We start from the raw sequence: 17,120 nt of genomic DNA on the forward strand, positions 1-17,120 counted from the left end.
TCCATTAAAAAAAATATTATGTTACACAGAAACAAGCCTCATGAACCCCTGTAAAAAATACATTGGCTGTTTGACTGTTTTATAAATAATGTTAGCCGTAACCCCCTCAGGTTAAAACTACAAACTGCAGAAAGCAGGCAGATCGTGCTGATAATGTGTCGTACTATTTTTTCTTGCTCTGTTTTCTCAGTTAACTGCATCGGATGCTGATGAGGGGCTGAATGGCCTGGTAACATACGAGATCCTGGCTGGAGCCCAGGGAGATTTTGTTATTAATAATCGCTCCGGACGCATCACTGTGGCGCCTGGTGTCGTCTTATCTGTGGGACAATCTTATGCGCTGACGGTCAAAGCCTCTGATAATGCACCTCAAACCCAGAGAAGGTACAGATATACAACAACTATCTCGTATAACAATGATGAAATAAGAACTTTATTTTCTTGTTATTAATCATATGGGTCATTAACACATTAAAAAGGGGCAGATTTTCTCTTTTTCTCAATATTTTGTTAGTTGGTTTCAGATTGTTGTGAACTGTGATAGACTGGTCACCCTTTCACTGATTACTGTTTATGAATTTGTTTTTAATATGCAATATGCTGTTCAACTTGAGAAGTTTTGTCTAGGTTAACACATTGAAATAGATTTCTGAAAAGAGGTTTTGGGGGAATGTAAGAGCAGCTTTATAGATGATTCAGCAATACGAGCATCCATCGATCCATCTCCTGCTTGTCAGAAATTGTAACTTTTGCCAGGATTTTTTCTGGGTTTAAGCAGTATTTATTTCCTGATGTTTATATCAGATTAATAATAAGATGAATAATTATAAAATAACAGATTTTAAGTTTTTCTTCTCATGAAACTTGTTCTTAATTTTAGCTCATATTTTATTAGCCTATTTTAGGCTGTTCAGTATTGAACAGACAGCGTGAAAATACATAGTGTTAGCTTGTGATGTGAATTTTATTTTCATTTTAATAAAAAAAAATGGATTAAAACCATGAGTGGCATTCGGCAATGCAGTCTTTTGACAAAAGGTTGCACATTTAAAAAAATAAAGTGTCATAATGTAATTTTATTTATATGTATAGCGAAATAACCGGCTGATCTGTTTGGGGCAACAATGAAGTTCTATATAACAAAATTAAATATCTGGATTTATTTGAGTCCATCAGAACCAGAACCTCGAGGTTCTCCATTTCTGAACGTGGCTGCAAACATCAGCGGAGAATTGCCTGCTCACGTCCTGCCACACTAGTGAACAGACTGTAATGGAGAAGCTCACCACCCAGGATTAGTGTACGACTTGGTGTGGGGTTTATTAGACCCCACCAGTTTTTAACTCTGTCCTGTCTGGTGGGGTCTTACTGACCACATATGCGCTTGTACGAGATTTTTTTTTGTGTGTGTGTGATTTCGGAAACTGGCTTCCTGCTTCTGTTTCTTTTGTATTTTGAAGCTCTTCTGGTCAAGATCCTCCACCACAAAAAAAAAGCAAAGACTTGTAATTTCTTTCATAGTCTTAAGAATTTGCTCTGGTGTGTATTTCATCAGTTTTAGTGTTCACTGTTTGAAGAAGTGTTTGTGATCTCACTAGAAGATGAACTGTAAGTGAAAGCTTTGAGGGAAAAGGTCTACGCATGCCAGCTCTGATGAGGGCTTTGCCTTTGAGTGAACTAACTTTAACATTTTTTCTGAGATGTGGTGAAGTGTTGGAAATGAACATCATCAGTTAGGCAAAAAAAAAAATAAAAAAAAAATGTTCAAACAGAAACTGATACCATCGTTGGGCACTTCTGTTATCCAGGAGCTCGATCACTACAGTCTACATTGAGGTTTTACCGCCCAACAACCAGAGTCCACCCCGCTTCCCCCTCCTCACCTACAACCTAGAGATCAGCGAGGCCATGAGGATTGGAGCCATTCTCCTCAATCTGCAAGTAAGTTGCAAATTCACATCCCCAGTGTATGATGCAGGTTCTTGCATCATAAGACACAGAAGTGTCCAAATACTGCTATAGTTTGTCCAGGTTAGACTTGACTGAGAGCATAGACTTCACTGGTAGCGTATTTTGCTTTCATATTGTGTTATGCTTATGCGTCCTATCTCTTTCCCTGTCATGTTCTTCTGTAGGCTGATAGCATTATCTGGTTCTGGTGTCATTTTATTCTTCTTCCAGGCAACAGACAGAGAAAACGATCCAATCACGTATCAAATTGTGAGCGGAGATTCCCAGAATGTCTTCAACCTCTCTCGAACGTGAGTGTAAAAAATTTGTTCTCCGGCTTTATCTACTTGTTTGCAAGTTAAGTTGTAACTTAATCTAGTCTTTAAAAAAACGTATTTGTATGTGCTTTTCTGAAAGAATCCTATTCATGAGCAAAGATAAAATAATTCACTGCACTTTAATATATTTTCTTTTGATTTTGTTTCTTTGATAAGCAAAATACAACATACAAAGACAACTTATGGTTCCTGTGGTTTTAAGAAAGCCTAATTTCATGGTGCATGCCTAGTTGATGCTTTCAATTATAAAAATTTGAGAACAAAATAGAAATATGATTCAGAGAAATATTTTCTTTTTTGCTACTGAAAGAAGACGGTATCAAAGGGAAGAAAGTTGGACAAATTTAGTCAGAATCTAGCTAATGACGCAGCAAGCCAATGCAGAATACCTTGTTTTTGGGGGAAGAAATTAATTTAGTCAGATTTAAAATATGCTTACATATGTTTACTAAAAGCTAAAGATACATTTTGTTGAAGAAAAGGTTCTGCCAGAGATGCATCATTCCAAATTCAACTTAGGAATCTCATAAGATGCAGAATTATAATTTTAGCTCATACTGGTTTAACCATCCCTCTGGCCTTACGCCAACCTCACACACACAGTGTATTAAGGGCAAAAAAAAAAATGTTTTATTTATTTCTGTTCTCACAAGGTTTGTGACACGTTCAGTGGAAGCAGCTGTCCACGGCTCTAAGGCAAAATGTGTCATTGGACCTTCGTACACCATTCCAGATAAAGACAGAGAGGGTGCTTACGAACAGGTCACAGCTGTGCCTCGATATCTCACCTCCTGTAGAAGATCTTCCCCTACAGCTAATCTGAAAACACACATCACTACATGGATGAATGTAGACTTTTCTGACAACACATCCTGCTGCTGTTTTAACTGCCCTGTGTACATTTGTGCACGATTTCGAGTTCAGTCTAATTTCTTTTATAGTAACACAAAAACTTAAACAGGAATATGTAACATCGCATTGCTGTTTACGACAGAAAAAGACTATCATTCGTGGTCTCTGCTAGAATATTGCAACAAGCAGATTATAACATCTGCTTGTTGTTCTCTTAAACATACGGCACCGTCTTCTGCTGAATGTGAAAACTGACACTTAGTGAGTCTGAAATTGAGTTTCAGTTTTGTGACTTATCTTGCTTGTCTTGCCTCCAGTAAAGCATTTTTGCCCCTGGGAACTCGCGCCGTCTGCATCAAGTCCAATATAGCATAGAGAGACATGATCTGAGCAGAAAGAAAGATCAACTGTTGGTGTGACTGAGGAGGATAGCCTCCGGACCACACCGCCGACACCCCAGACAATGCTGTTAATAGTGTCCCATACATCTGACAACATCTTTTCATTTATGGCGGCTGGGCAGAGGAGGCGGGATGTTATCGCACATGATCAGTGAACCTCTCAGACTCATTCCAATTGAGTGCAGTGCAGCTATCCAGCTTCAGTGAGGAATAAACTCCCCAGGTTGGCTTTTCTGCATTAATCATTTTGCCTGCTGCCATTATCACCCATCAAGATAATCGTTATCGTGATAATTTATAGGATATCGCCACTGAGCTCAAAGCGCAGGTTTCTACCCTTCTTTTCATATATTAGTGCCAGTCTGTAAAATTAATGTACCAGTTTTATTGTGTTTTTGCAAAGCTCTTTTTGCCCTCTTAAGTCAAGGATCATTGAGTGTGGGGAATATAAAACAGTTCTCTTCCCCTAACCTTGTGGCATCTGTTTAGAGGAATAGATAACATTGACAGAATTTCAGTAATTTGCCTGTCAGAGATGAAAATGAGGCACTGCAGTGTAATGGTGAGGGTCTGCAGAGGAATGGAGTGGTCAGGTTTTGCTTGGACTGCCTCGCCACAAGAGCTTTAAATCAGAAATGGGAAGGAGCTGGGGACAGTGGGGAATTGCTACGGGCATTAATTTAGCACCGAGTTCAGATGCATTCATCTTTCTTTCCGCTTTTCCTTCTGGCAGAGGCTCTCTTGAGTGCAGGAACAAAATTGTTGTCTCCGAGTTTGTGTGTGGCTTGACTTGCCCTTGTGTGTTTTGTGTGCAAACAGAGACACTTCAGTCTCATGCATAGGACTCCATCTACACTTTTTACTTGGAATGCCGGGGCCAAACTTTGTGGCACGAACGAGCAGGAGGGCCCGCTTTGTCTGAGAAACTCATTAGAAAGAAAATTGAAATCTTTTTATCTGTTGTCCTTTTGCCGTGGCCCTGAAGCATGGCTACCTGAAGGGAAAGAATAAGAGAGCAGTTAAGCTCCCACTTGTTCTTTACCCACAAAGGGTGTTCTATGATCAAAGACCATATTTTATAAACCTTGATTTAAATAAAATGTTTTGGATTCTCCTCTTCTTGACTCTTTGATACTGTATCAAAGGTAAAATATGTAATGAAGTTCTGTAAATGAATAAACTGCTCATGTTTTACAATAAAGTAATGGAGGGGAAAAAGTAAAAATTTAATGTGCTGTTCTCTAATATCTGCTTTGCCCTCTATCAACAGGATTGGCCTTTTACTTCTGGGCAAGCCTCTGGACAGAGAGATCACAGACCAGTACCGTCTGATTGTCACCGCTTCAGACGGTAACCCTGGAGGGGTGAGGCACAAATCTTTTCACGTATCAACTGGATTCATTTAGAGAGCTGCTCTCTTAAGGGAAACACAGAATAATAAAAGTGCTTGGGTAGGGATTTTGATCTAAAGGTTGTGATTTTCATCAAAATGCATTTTGTTGCATTAACTGTCCGAAGAAACTAAATTAGAGCCAAGGTTAAATAATAACATTCAGCTTTTTAATCCTATTTTGTTTTAATAATTTTTTTAAAGGGCGTCCCATTTATGGAGGCCCTAGTCCTCGACGTGGACGTCACACGTTCGAGTCCCGGCCTGGTGACCTTTGGTGCATGTCCTCCCGGTCTTTCACAACCCACTTTCCTGTCCCACGACTGTCAAACAAAGTCCACTTAAGCCAACAAAACTTTTAATTTAACAAAACAAATCATGTTCTGGCTGGCTGTGTGGGACTCAGAATTAATGTTTGAGTTGATCAAGTTTATTTTCACAAGCAGAGGGTCATGGCTTCCGTTCATTTATGGTGCTCCATGATGGATGGATGGATGGATGGATGGATGGATGGATGGATGGATGGATGGATGGATGGATGTGCATATATGTGTATAAAACTATTAGAATTTGTTCCATCTTAAATGACAGAGAAATGGATAAGAAAGGAGAAAACAACGGTAGAAAGGTGGGGAAAATTAACTAAGAGAAGAGAAATAAGCATAAAGAGAATACAAGTTAAGACCCTAGAAGTTTGCCTTGACACCTGCAGAGAGAGGAAAACAAACAAGATCGAGAAACCATAGCAACAACCAACACACTGACACTATTGAAAAGTACACCATACAATTTAATACAAGATATACTCAGTGGCAACCGCTGCTCAACGTGTGAATATATCTGGAAAAACACCTGAATCTAAACACCTGTGGGTGTGTATTTGGGAGTGTGTTTGTGTATAGAAGGTTCAGTTTTGGATGTGACACACACATGACTCCAGAGCCTTGGTGTCCGTTCACCACTGTCCACTTTATTGCTTTCAGGTTTTAAATTTCCAGTTACACATCGTTGCCACTACTGCTAGATGCAGTTGTGTATCACCAGTGGTACTTGTACCACCGTTTGAGTTCAGCAGGTCTGTTATTGGAGTGAAAAGTCTGATTGTGTTACTGCACTTAGAAACCAAGAACTAGGTTTCCATTTTTCATGCTGTGTTCATTCAGAGTATAAGAGAAGTCTTTTCAGTTTATTTAAATTAGAGACACATGACTCACCATTTTTTTATCTTTACAACTGGTAGAGAACATCAGTTCATTTCCTGCTAATTGTTGGATCTTAATACTGGCAGATGAAGACAGACATTAAACCTTTGAGAGTGTTAGAGCTGAAAAGTTTTTTTCTTTTTTTTTTTTTTCCAAGTTTAATTTCTCAGTGTTTACTTAGTAATGTTTGTATATGTTAGATTGTTTTTTTTATGCCCACCTGCTTACCTGACTTCAGATTTTGTTTTTCACTATTTCATACCTTTAGTTGTTCATGGCTTAGTTCATTTTATTTGAATGCCCTATTTCTTTTAAAAGATCCTACTAAAAGTTTTATACTGTATTATTTTTTCATAATATAGCCGTGAGTCCGCATTTAAACTAGCAGAATCAAAATTAGAATATTTACTTAACCATAACCATAATGTATAAGTTGCAGTGTAAAATTTGCACAAAGTTGAGACCTGCTCATTTAAAATAAAATAAAAAATAGACAAGTAGGCTCTTAACAGGACATCTCAGCCTTGAGAAAGAAAAGACATCAACAAACATTGATGCTGCCTGCAGTTTCTCCCTTTGAGAGCTGATAATCATGTAAACTGTCTTAATTTAATTAGACTTCACCTCAATTGGCTCACTTTTCAGCAGCTGCCTTCATTCCAGGCAGAGGTGAAAGGCACTTTCCCTTTTAAGATGCAGTGTATGATGGGCAATGAACATTAGCTGATGAGCTGTCACAAGAGTGATGTTGATTGCTGACCCCTCACCTTCACACTCGTAACTTATTGGCAGGCATAGTGCATCGGACTCTATGTTCCTGCGTTTATGTGATACGTCACAGAGGGAGAGAGGCACAGTAGGACGGCGCCTTGGTAAGAGTGAAAATAGGAGGTAATTGAGGTTCACGTAGGTTGATGCGTCAATTCCCAGTGTGGATTTACAGTCTAAATGTTGTGCGCACAGCTATATAAAGATTTTTTTTTTTTTTCTGTTGCACAAAATCTTTCTCAGAGTGTATTATCGTTTGATTTGTGTAGGTTCTATGTCACAGCTAGAGAGTAATCCTGTTACAACAGCAAGAAAATTAAATGAGAGGGGAGAAAAGGCTTGTGGGAGCGTGGAGGTGAGGAACTCATTCAGTGCTGCCATTTTGGCCAGAAACACATAAAGGATCAGAAGTGCAACGTTGTATTTTTTTATAGATTTTTTTTTACCTATGTTTTGCTTTATATACTTTTTTTGTGCAAATAGACATTGCGAAGTTTAGGTGCCACAAGGAGGTCAAAAGTGAATTATATTTCTTAACATCTCAGATCTTGAATTTGCATGCAGGCAACATTGCTTCTTCAAAGTAAAGGGTGATGGATCTGAATTTTGATATTTAATAGCAATTACATGAGTTTTCGCCTCATATCAAAAATCAGCAGCCGTAATCTCCACTAAGCTGTTTCCTTGCTCTCTGAAAGTTTAAATAATTGATGCCCCTGATGCAGGTGGTGCGCAGACGGCAACGATCAAACGTTCACTGAATACTTTCATGCAGTTTGCCTTATTTGTGTTGTAAATATAAAGTGTCGATCAATGAACAGAAATTTTTTGATCACATTAAGAACACTGCAATCCACTGATAAGAGACCATATTCTGCAAATGTTCTTTTTATTCTGACCATTGATTGGCTGGTCCAATACTGACTCAATCTATAAACACATCAATCCTTGACATGTAGTTTCACACGCTTTTTTTGAGTAAACCTTTTTGATGCATAAATTCTGTTAGTCTTTTATGTTGAGTTAGATTTGAAACTATGACATCATTCTGCATGGTTTGTTTGTGTTATTGTCCTTACAAATTTAAATGCTAGGCTGCAAAGAAAAACAGAAGGAGAAGCTTGATGAATCCATCTCTAGTAAAAGATCTTGGTATCCCATCATGTGGCATTTTTCTCTTCAAATTGATTTATTAATTAAAAAAGAAAACTTCCCAGTGACTGGGGGTGTGACAAAACTCTTAACTCAGATTATATTAGTTTTCAAATGAGAATTTCTTATATAAAGGAAAACAACTATCCAAACTAACCTGGTTCCATGTAAAAGCATTTCAAACCGGACTTAAGTATTGAGTTTCACAAGGCTACACCAATACTTTTTTTTGTTAAGTATATACTCACTAACAAATATACTTCAATGATTTTCTGACCACTCCAGTGCCAATAAAGTTAAGTAAACTCACGGTTAGGAACAAACAAAATGACCAAAACTATAAGCCTCCATATGTGTGTGTGTGTGCGTGTGTGTGTGTGTGTGTGTGTGCGTGTGTGTGCGTGTGTGTGTGTGTGTGTGTGTGCACGCAAAAAGGAAAGAAGAAAGCAAGCACTTGTTTGTGACATTTTTCCTTTCTATCAGCTAGTTTTGCACAAAACAAATTGTCCTTTTTTAACAGATTTCTAATTTTGTACTCTCCTCCGACTTTAGTGAAAACTACCAAGCTGACTTAGGTCCCAAAAATTCACCCTGGCAAGTTGGATCGCTCCTGGCGAGAGCGAGTACCAGACTTCTAATAGTCTGGTTGTATCAGTCGTTGCTAAACAACGTTTCTGGTCAAGATTATCTCTTAAAAGCGAATGTCTCAGCAATCACCTCTGTACCTATCAGATAGCTGATTCAGAAGATTAGACATCAAAGAGCCTCATCTATCTAAAGTTGAATCAAAAATCACATCTCATTAACCCAATTCAAGTCCAATGGGTTGTGACGATTTTCTTTCTTCTTTGTCACAGGTAAGTCCAACCACAGTTGGGAGTTGACCTTAATTTGCCAAATGCTCTCTTTGAAATGAAAAATGATTTGATCTTATCACAACAACAACAGCGTCCTGCATTCATTCACATTGTCTTTTCCTTTGGAAGTGAAGACACTCATGTAAACAACCTCAACATTCCCTCGGCGTGTCTTTTATAGATGTTACAGTGCCAATGATAATTAACAACAAAGAAAAACAATAACAAAGGATTCCCCTACGATAGCGTGAGGAGGCTCACGATAACTATACCATGTGACAATCGTCCCGTTTCGCAAGAAAGCTTCAAACAGCTAATCTCTCGCAGGTATTTTCACCCACTGGGGCCACGCCGCAATCACACATCTTTCCATCCCCAAAGAAATGCAGTCCATACTCTTATTTGCAGGCATATCTGCCCTGCAACAATGCAGCTTCTGCATATGGTGCCATTTTCTGTGTTGATTTATTGAAGCACCACAGGGGTTTGAACTTTGTCCCTATATGAAGGTCATAAGCTATACACTTGTCCTCAGAGGCTCTGCTAATGAGTGGTGCAGTGGGGAATTGGTTTAGCCAAGTGAGCTATGGGATCAAAAAACCCACAGAAACACTAATTGAAAACAGATGGCAAGATACAAATGTAATTTGATTCACTGTAATCAATGTGGTGAGAAAAAACACAGATTGTTGTTATGCGATCATCTAATGTACTAAAAGCACAGTTAATAATTTAATCAATATTTTAAAATGTTGCTTTATTCTCAGACTGCTTGCAGCCTGAGAATAAATATAAAAGCATCTTTCTCTTTTAATCAAAACCCAAAGGTAATTCAATTCTTTCTTTGGCCCAAGCTAAAATACATGAGTAAATTCAATGTTAAAAATGTCCAGCCATTTTTTTTATCAACAAACAGCAATATTTTGGATGTCTTTTTGCAAATGGTGTTGTTTTTAACATTAAATTTCAAACCATGTATTTACATGGAGTGTATAAAAACATACATCTATTTCTATGACTAATATCATACTAAATATTTAGATTTTTAGGTCATTTGAACTACCCAAATTATTTGTACTTGGCTATAACATTTTGCACAGTTGATGAAAGAATAATTTACATAATTTGAGTTAAATCAAAGCACACCTAAAACATTGTTTTTTTGTTTTGTTTTTTTTTCTTTTTGTGTGACAGTGTAGAAAAAAACAACAGAAATTAGCCAAGACATCAGATTGTCTATCTGATTTGGATTTTATCCTCAGATCTAGTAGATCTTTTGGCAGGAGGATAATGATGCCACCACATCTGAAGTAGACGTTACCATATATTCAGAATGAATATTTTTTTCTTTAGAACATGAAACCAAGCAGTAGTGATTCCAAGATTCATTCTTTCAACCAATAAGCAACTTATGGAAGCATTTGAAATGAATGAATCTTTTTCAGCCAGTAATAAAAAAAATAAAATATCGTAAATGAGACAAAGATGTGAGACAGCTGGACTAATCTGTGAAACAGAATGAGTTTAAAACAATTGATTTTATTTAATTTTGCTCTCTCTCTCTCTCTCTCTCTCTCGCTAAGAATATGTAGAAAGGCAGAAAACACAGGAGTAATTCTAAATCTGTAATTAAGCAACCTTTTGGGGGTGATTATTTTTACAAAATATAATCAAGTGTTCCACAGAACAGTTGGGCTCTTTTAATAGGAAGTGCTTGTTGTGCGATAAAATGTGGATCAGTTTGGCTTTGTGTTGATATGTTGTGTTATTATATCTCAGTTCTCAATCATCCCTCGAGCCATCATCTATACAAACTTATCATCTATGCAAACTTATCATCTATACAAACTTATCTTTGCAGGGTTGTGGGAGATGGGGTAAAGGTGGAGCTGGTGTCCATCACTAGCGGTCATTGGGCGAGAAGCAGGATACACCCTGGACATTTTACCAGTTCATCACAGGGCAACACATAGACTCTGTCATATGTTCTGTCTCTCCTAACCCTAAACAAACAATCAAATTAAATTTATTTCCTGCTTTAAAAAACAACATTGTGAGTTGATAAAAAAATAATAAATCTGAAATCATATAATGTCTGAACGTTTTTTTTTTTTGTTTCTTTTTGATGGGGTCCTGTTTGCATAGTCTGTATGTAAAGTGATGAAGGGCGTACAATTTACTCTTCATTATTGTTCTACTGCTTTAGAATGGGGTAAGATGCTTTCTTTGAAGAAGTAATCCTCTCATTTTAATTTTTATTCCATACATGTTTTGGGATTTTTTCCATACCTAATCCAGTGCCCTAAAGACAGCCCATAGTCCAATGTTCAAATTGTTGCCAGCTGCATTAAACCAAAAGTATCTTGGAATGATTTAGATGGAACCTGTGAGCATTCAGTGTCTGAAAGTGAGTAAATCTTTTTCAACGTAGACCATTTGCGTAATGTATGTGAGATTGACGCATTATCTCATTGTTGCAACATCTCAGAGAGCTTTTTCGATAACAGTGGTGCAAATGGGCTCAGTTGCAACTATCTTGCCACCAACATGTCCATAACAAAACAACAACAAAATGCCCCTAATATTATGACTGCTTGATTTCACTGTTGCTTCACCTTATGCCAAATGCACAAGGTGATGCTGGAAGATGTTACACAACCGGAATGGAAAGCAGGTACTCAGAAGTGTGATAGGGTTATTAGTTTTTTTTTTCATTGTGTTTTTCACTCACTTTTCTTTTAAATCAGCATGTGAGAAACTCTTGAATCCCGGTGTTTCTTTTCCTTCCCGTTTTAGACGTCCACTGCTACCGTGAGCATAGTGGTGACTGATGTCAATGACAACGACCCAAAATTTAACATCACCCTCGGCACCAATTTTACTGTTCAAGAAGAACAAGTCAATCTGTTTGTTGGACAAGTCAGGGTAAGTGAAATGTTACTTAAATATGATAATTCTGTGTTTTAAAGTAGTAATATATTTTTCATTTTAACCACTACACAGCTACATTTCTGATACAGATTGCAACGTAAGCTATGACTTAGTTATTGTTGTCACTGTCCATTGAAAATTACCTGATTTTATTCAACACAGTTGACTCACAGTTCCCTCCCTGATGGCTGCCTCGGCTGAGCTGCCAAGTGTAGTCAGATTTTCTTATTACTCATGTAGATTAAAGGGCCTGAATTCTGTCAGTGGATTAATCAGGGCATTCAGATAGTTGACATTGTCTGCCAGCATATCCAATATGATCCAGAAGAAGAATACAAACCAACCTGTTGTTCTTGTTTTTATAACCGTTGTTGTTTAAAGAATCTACATTTGCAGAATAAGCACAAACATTCCTGTACTTATTAAAGCCCAGAACAAGTTGGCAAAGATATTTAGGTTACTATAGGATTTGACATTAGTTGTTTGTTAACTGGTCTCTCTTCTATTGCTTTCTATTACATACAAGGGTAAACAGATGTTCATGTCAGCAAGTTTTTAGTGTCTTCTGCAGTTTAGCTGCGTACACTGTTATATATTTATGAGTAAGCATTATGAGTTTATGAAGTGTGAAAGAGAACAAAAGGACACGTGAAAGAAACTTGGTGTTTGCAAGCGGTAAAGCTTTCTTGAGTCTCCCTTGCAAGTGTTTCCTCACAAATACAGCGAGCAGCTAGAAAGGGGCTTAGTCCAGTGCACAAACTCCCTTCGTCTTGCCCTGGTTTGAAAGCCTTTCTGAGTTGGCAACTCACCATCTTGAGCTGAGATTGTCACCAACTAGAAAAGTACATCAAAGTGCTCAACTCAGCGCCAGCCTACTCTCTGTGTTGCACTGGGAGGCTTCATGTACCTTCCTGAAGCCGATTGTGAAATTTGAAAGGTTTGATTTTACTTTTCGTACAGCATGTTTTTATTCACAAAATCCCAACTGAATGTAAGAACAATCAGTGTAAACAGCATGGATTTGGTGAACATGTAAAAAAAAAAAATGCAATTCTTCGAACATATTAAATTATGACAATGCAGATTGACGTGTTTATTTTCTGGTGGACAATTGTCTCTTATCATAGTTAGTTCATCAACAGATGTGCTGTTGATGAGCTGTTGTAATAAACTAAATTAAGCAATTTAAATAGATTAGTCTCATCTATTGAAACAGATTCACTCGTCTCTCAATTTCGACTGTGATTTGCACCTAAAGGATGAAGGGATTTTTAGATTTTCTCAAGAACGACTAATTATTACAGAGAGAAAAATACAATATTGTAAAGCTGCTTATCGAGAAAGAAACTGGAGGCTTTACTGTAATGACTAAAACTGCTAAAGAATCCAAATGTTATCAGAGTCAAAGTCTCTGTACTTTCTGGAAGTATCTATTAGTCTCTCACAAGCCTAAGGGAAAGTTATTTTATGGAAGAACCTTTCTAATGGTTTCAACCTCACTGTAACCTGAGAGGGAAAATGGCAATGTGTTTGAGAAAAAAAACAGGTGAAGCCTAAAGTTTCAGAGCCTCAGGACTGAGATCCAATACAAGTTTTTACGATGACCCAGAATACTAATATTCACTTTTCTTTTCTGAACTTAGTTGATCTCTTCAGTACCATTTTACAACCACTTAACTATTTTATCCTTCTCAAGCGGCTTGGCAAGCCAGAGGGTCTCTTTTAGGACGGGATAGTGGTGCTAGTTTACTTTTGGTACCTTTATGATGGATGTCCTGAAGGTTTCGCACCTTGGGTCATGTCAGAATCAGATTAACTAAACAAAGAAAGTGTTCTGAAGTATCAGAGCTACATTAAATAAAAAGAGCTCTCCTCAAAAATTAACACCTCACCGTATTGTATAATGCACATAACGTGGTGATCAGTCTTAGTTTTGATTTAATTGGACAAGTTTTCTTGCTGAGTCTCTCTAAAATCAGTAGTTTCTTGGCAACCAGAGCCTTTGTGAAGAGACGTTGTCGCGAGAGACTCAATAGCCAATAAACATGGATTATGGCGTAGCTGCAGGAACAGGTTGATGGAAGAAGACGCATATTAACAAATACGGATGTCTTTTATTGCATCTGATTGATGGCGTTTATTAAAAGTAGCGCCACATTAATGGTAGTTTTGATGTAAGCAAAAAATATAGATTTGTTTTGAGGAACCAGCTTAAAGAGAACTGCTTTAACGGCTGAACGCAAGGTTGATTTTGGGAAAATTATATAATCCAGAAAAGCTAGCTGAAGTGGGAAAGTTGAAAGCCCTCCTGGAAATGAAAGATCAACAGTAAGTGCTGTGGTGTTCTTTTCATTTTAAATAATTTATACTGGAGTAACAAACATCCCATCACTGAGTTACAGAGCACAAATAGGAACATTCTCTGGCGTCAGTGTTTTAAGATGGGAAAGAAATGGAAAAAAAAAAAAGTGATTTCTGTTACAAGGTCCAACTTGCTTCACTAATCCCACTTAACTGTGATCATGCAAGGTACATACCATGTGTATGGTTTCCCTCTGCTGAACTGTAATAACTAAAAGTACAACTGGCTCATACTTAAGCACTGGAAATACAGAAAATCTTATTTTCGTGCAAATCTGTGCTTCAGACAGATAAGAATACATTTTGTAATCCTACATAGCTTCTTTGAGCCTCATGATGGGTTCATTGCCTCACCTCAACCCATCTACAGCAGCATAATCCCTTTCATTTTTTAAATAAAGTTAAATTGACTTTTTTTTTAAAGTCCAATATAAATGTGTTCATATAAATAAGAAGCACTCAAAATATCTTTACATGTTGGAAATTGAGCACTTTTGCAGTACAACATAAACCAGAACTTGCCTTTAAATTTGTGTTAACTATTATTTCTGTGTCTGCCTCGAGTATATTTTAGTTTCCTTCTGGTTTATCTATCTTGAGGTAATCCTTTCATGGTGGAGAGTCATTCCTTCAGAGAGAGAGAGATGCTATTTTTCATGCAGGGAGCACAAATTTGCATTTTAAGACATCATGCTCATTGCACAGCATTTGAAGAGACCGTTCCCCTCGGGATGCAGCTTCTAAATAATCTTGACTTGTAGAGTTCATTTGTGAAGTGTGTCATTATGCTGCTAAGTGGTCGGATTTTGCCCTGAGGTAACATATAGAGCGTAAAGACGGTCTGCCCAGATCCCAGGATATAGGATTCATGACATAGCGTTGAACACACCTGAACCGGCCAGCATTTGCTAAAAGCTGTGAAACCTGATAGATTTTATTATTTTTTTTTGTTAACTGACAGTGTTACATGAATACCAAGCATTTCTCTCAGTTTCATCATTCCTTTCTGATAAGCTAAGAAGTGATCAGTAATTGCTAAGTGCCTTTTCCCAAGCCTGAGTAACTTCTTGAGATGAACATCTTGTGCCTAGCTGAACACATTTAACGCTCCTTTCAAAACAGGAGCCTCCAGCTCCCTATTGCGTGACATGCTAAGTGACCGTCCGAGTGACAGAAGAGCAAGTGGATGAGAAGCAAGAGTGTTGAAAATAAGCTACTATTTGTGTCCATTTAAGCGTTTTCTGTTAAAAACATGATGTTATGGTAAAAACCATCTGCCTTGAATTCACCTGCAGGGTTGGAGACATAATGGAGGCAGCCACGAGGCTCCAGGCAGCTGCCATGGGTTTGGATGACTGGAGTCTAAATACATAATGCTATTAAGTAGCTTAATGCTAGCCTTAAAGTGCTTTGGATTATTGTGACAGTAATTGGAACCAGTTCCCACCTGTTCTTTTTTTACACACACTTGAATAGATTAGCAAAAATTTGGCTACCACCGCTGACAGTCGTTGTTCTGGAACCGATAACTCATGCAACATTTAAACCCATTCTCCCTGCTCTCAGCAGGGGAGCCATAGACTCAGCAGCACTGACAACTGGTGGACAAATTCATAAGAGCTTGTGTCAGGATCGTCATAAAGGCATCATGTGAAATTCCACAGCAGTTTGACTTATGTTTTGTTGTTTTCTGGATAAACTCTGTTTGATGATTGAAACTGTGTCTAACGACCACCAGGTGTTTGTGCACACGAGGTGAACTTGACTAACTCCCCCAAAAGCAAAAAAAAAAAAGAAATCTTCCTAAAGCTTTTTTTTTTTTTTTTGTCAGAACAATATCTCCCAGGTGTAGAATCACCATGAACACTTTGAATGGGAAATGTTACTTTGGCCTCGGATAGTAAATAAGAAGCTGCTACATGGCTAAATCGAGTCAGCTCCTGGGCTGCACTTCCATTTATCCAGATGAACAACTCCTAAATGCGTCACTTAAACCTTAAAGGACGTATGGCACATTATTTCACAAACCTCCTCCTTTTGTGGCTACATTTCTTTTTTCTTTTTTTTTTTCTTTTTTTTTGATCTATGATGCCCCTTGCAATCTGTTATAGGAAAGTGCTAAACATGTAGAATAGAATGAGAAACTATGTAAATTCCTCTGCATGTCTGTATTACCTCTGAGTAGTAATGCAGACATTGTTTCTTTTGTTTTCAGCCACAAATCTCTTAACTTTCTCTGTGGTCATGTTTGACTCTGTTTCTTTATCGAATGTTTTATTCAGAAATAGATTATCAGTGATTTATTATTTTATTGCAAGGTTTACAAATCACACATTTGCTTGAGTTTCCATATCCAAGATGAGAAATGAGACTTAAACGTTGTTGTTTTGGCTCGGCTGCATCTCTGAAGCTTAAGGGGCTTTGTTGTTGAGAGCTTTGTAAATATGCAAGGCATCGAGACAAAGCCAAGCTCCAACAAATCATGTAATGGATCAAACTCAAACCCTGTCGCTGTTTGCATGAGGTGAAATATGTGTTCAGTTCGGTTTTAAAGCCTGTTAATCATCTGATAATTCTTTGTGAATATTTATCTTTTTGTTATTACTAGTGAATTTAAAAAACATTCAGTGTTTTCCACTGTTTATCAGAAATGTTTATTTTTGTGATGTTAAATTTTACAGAACAATACTTTTCTGTTAAGCTTTCCTCTGATTATTTGAGATCTGTTTTCCACTGTTTCTTTTCATGTTATTGCTGAGTTGCTAGTGCAATAAGCAGAGCTAATTATGGTCACTTTACTTCAAGAGTTTGCCAGCGCTCAAGTGTGTCTGTTTAAAAAAAAAAAAAAAAAAAAAAAAAAACAGAAATAAAAACTGGTGGTATCCTTAATTTTTTTTTTAAAATTATACCATTTTAAT

At 37.5% G+C, this 17,120-nt stretch overlaps 1 protein-coding gene across 1 annotated transcript in view; it reads left to right on the top strand.

Moving 5' to 3' along the window:
* pcdh15a (protocadherin-related 15a) overlaps positions 1-17,120 on the top strand; it is a 103,317-nt gene that overhangs the window by 7,513 nt on the left and 78,684 nt on the right. Inside the window, exons 4-8 of the mRNA XM_015018962.1 lie at positions 191-384; positions 1,809-1,941; positions 2,182-2,261; positions 4,812-4,905; positions 11,707-11,835. Of these exons, the coding sequence (XP_014874448.1) occupies positions 191-384; positions 1,809-1,941; positions 2,182-2,261; positions 4,812-4,905; positions 11,707-11,835 (630 nt within the window). The remainder of the gene's footprint in view (positions 1-190; positions 385-1,808; positions 1,942-2,181; positions 2,262-4,811; positions 4,906-11,706; positions 11,836-17,120) is intronic.

This window comes from Poecilia latipinna, unplaced genomic scaffold (genome assembly GCF_001443285.1).
Source record: "Poecilia latipinna isolate Pla-1442-1.1 unplaced genomic scaffold, P_latipinna-1.0 Scaffold2350, whole genome shotgun sequence".
Taxonomy (NCBI): domain Eukaryota; kingdom Metazoa; phylum Chordata; class Actinopteri; order Cyprinodontiformes; family Poeciliidae; genus Poecilia; species Poecilia latipinna.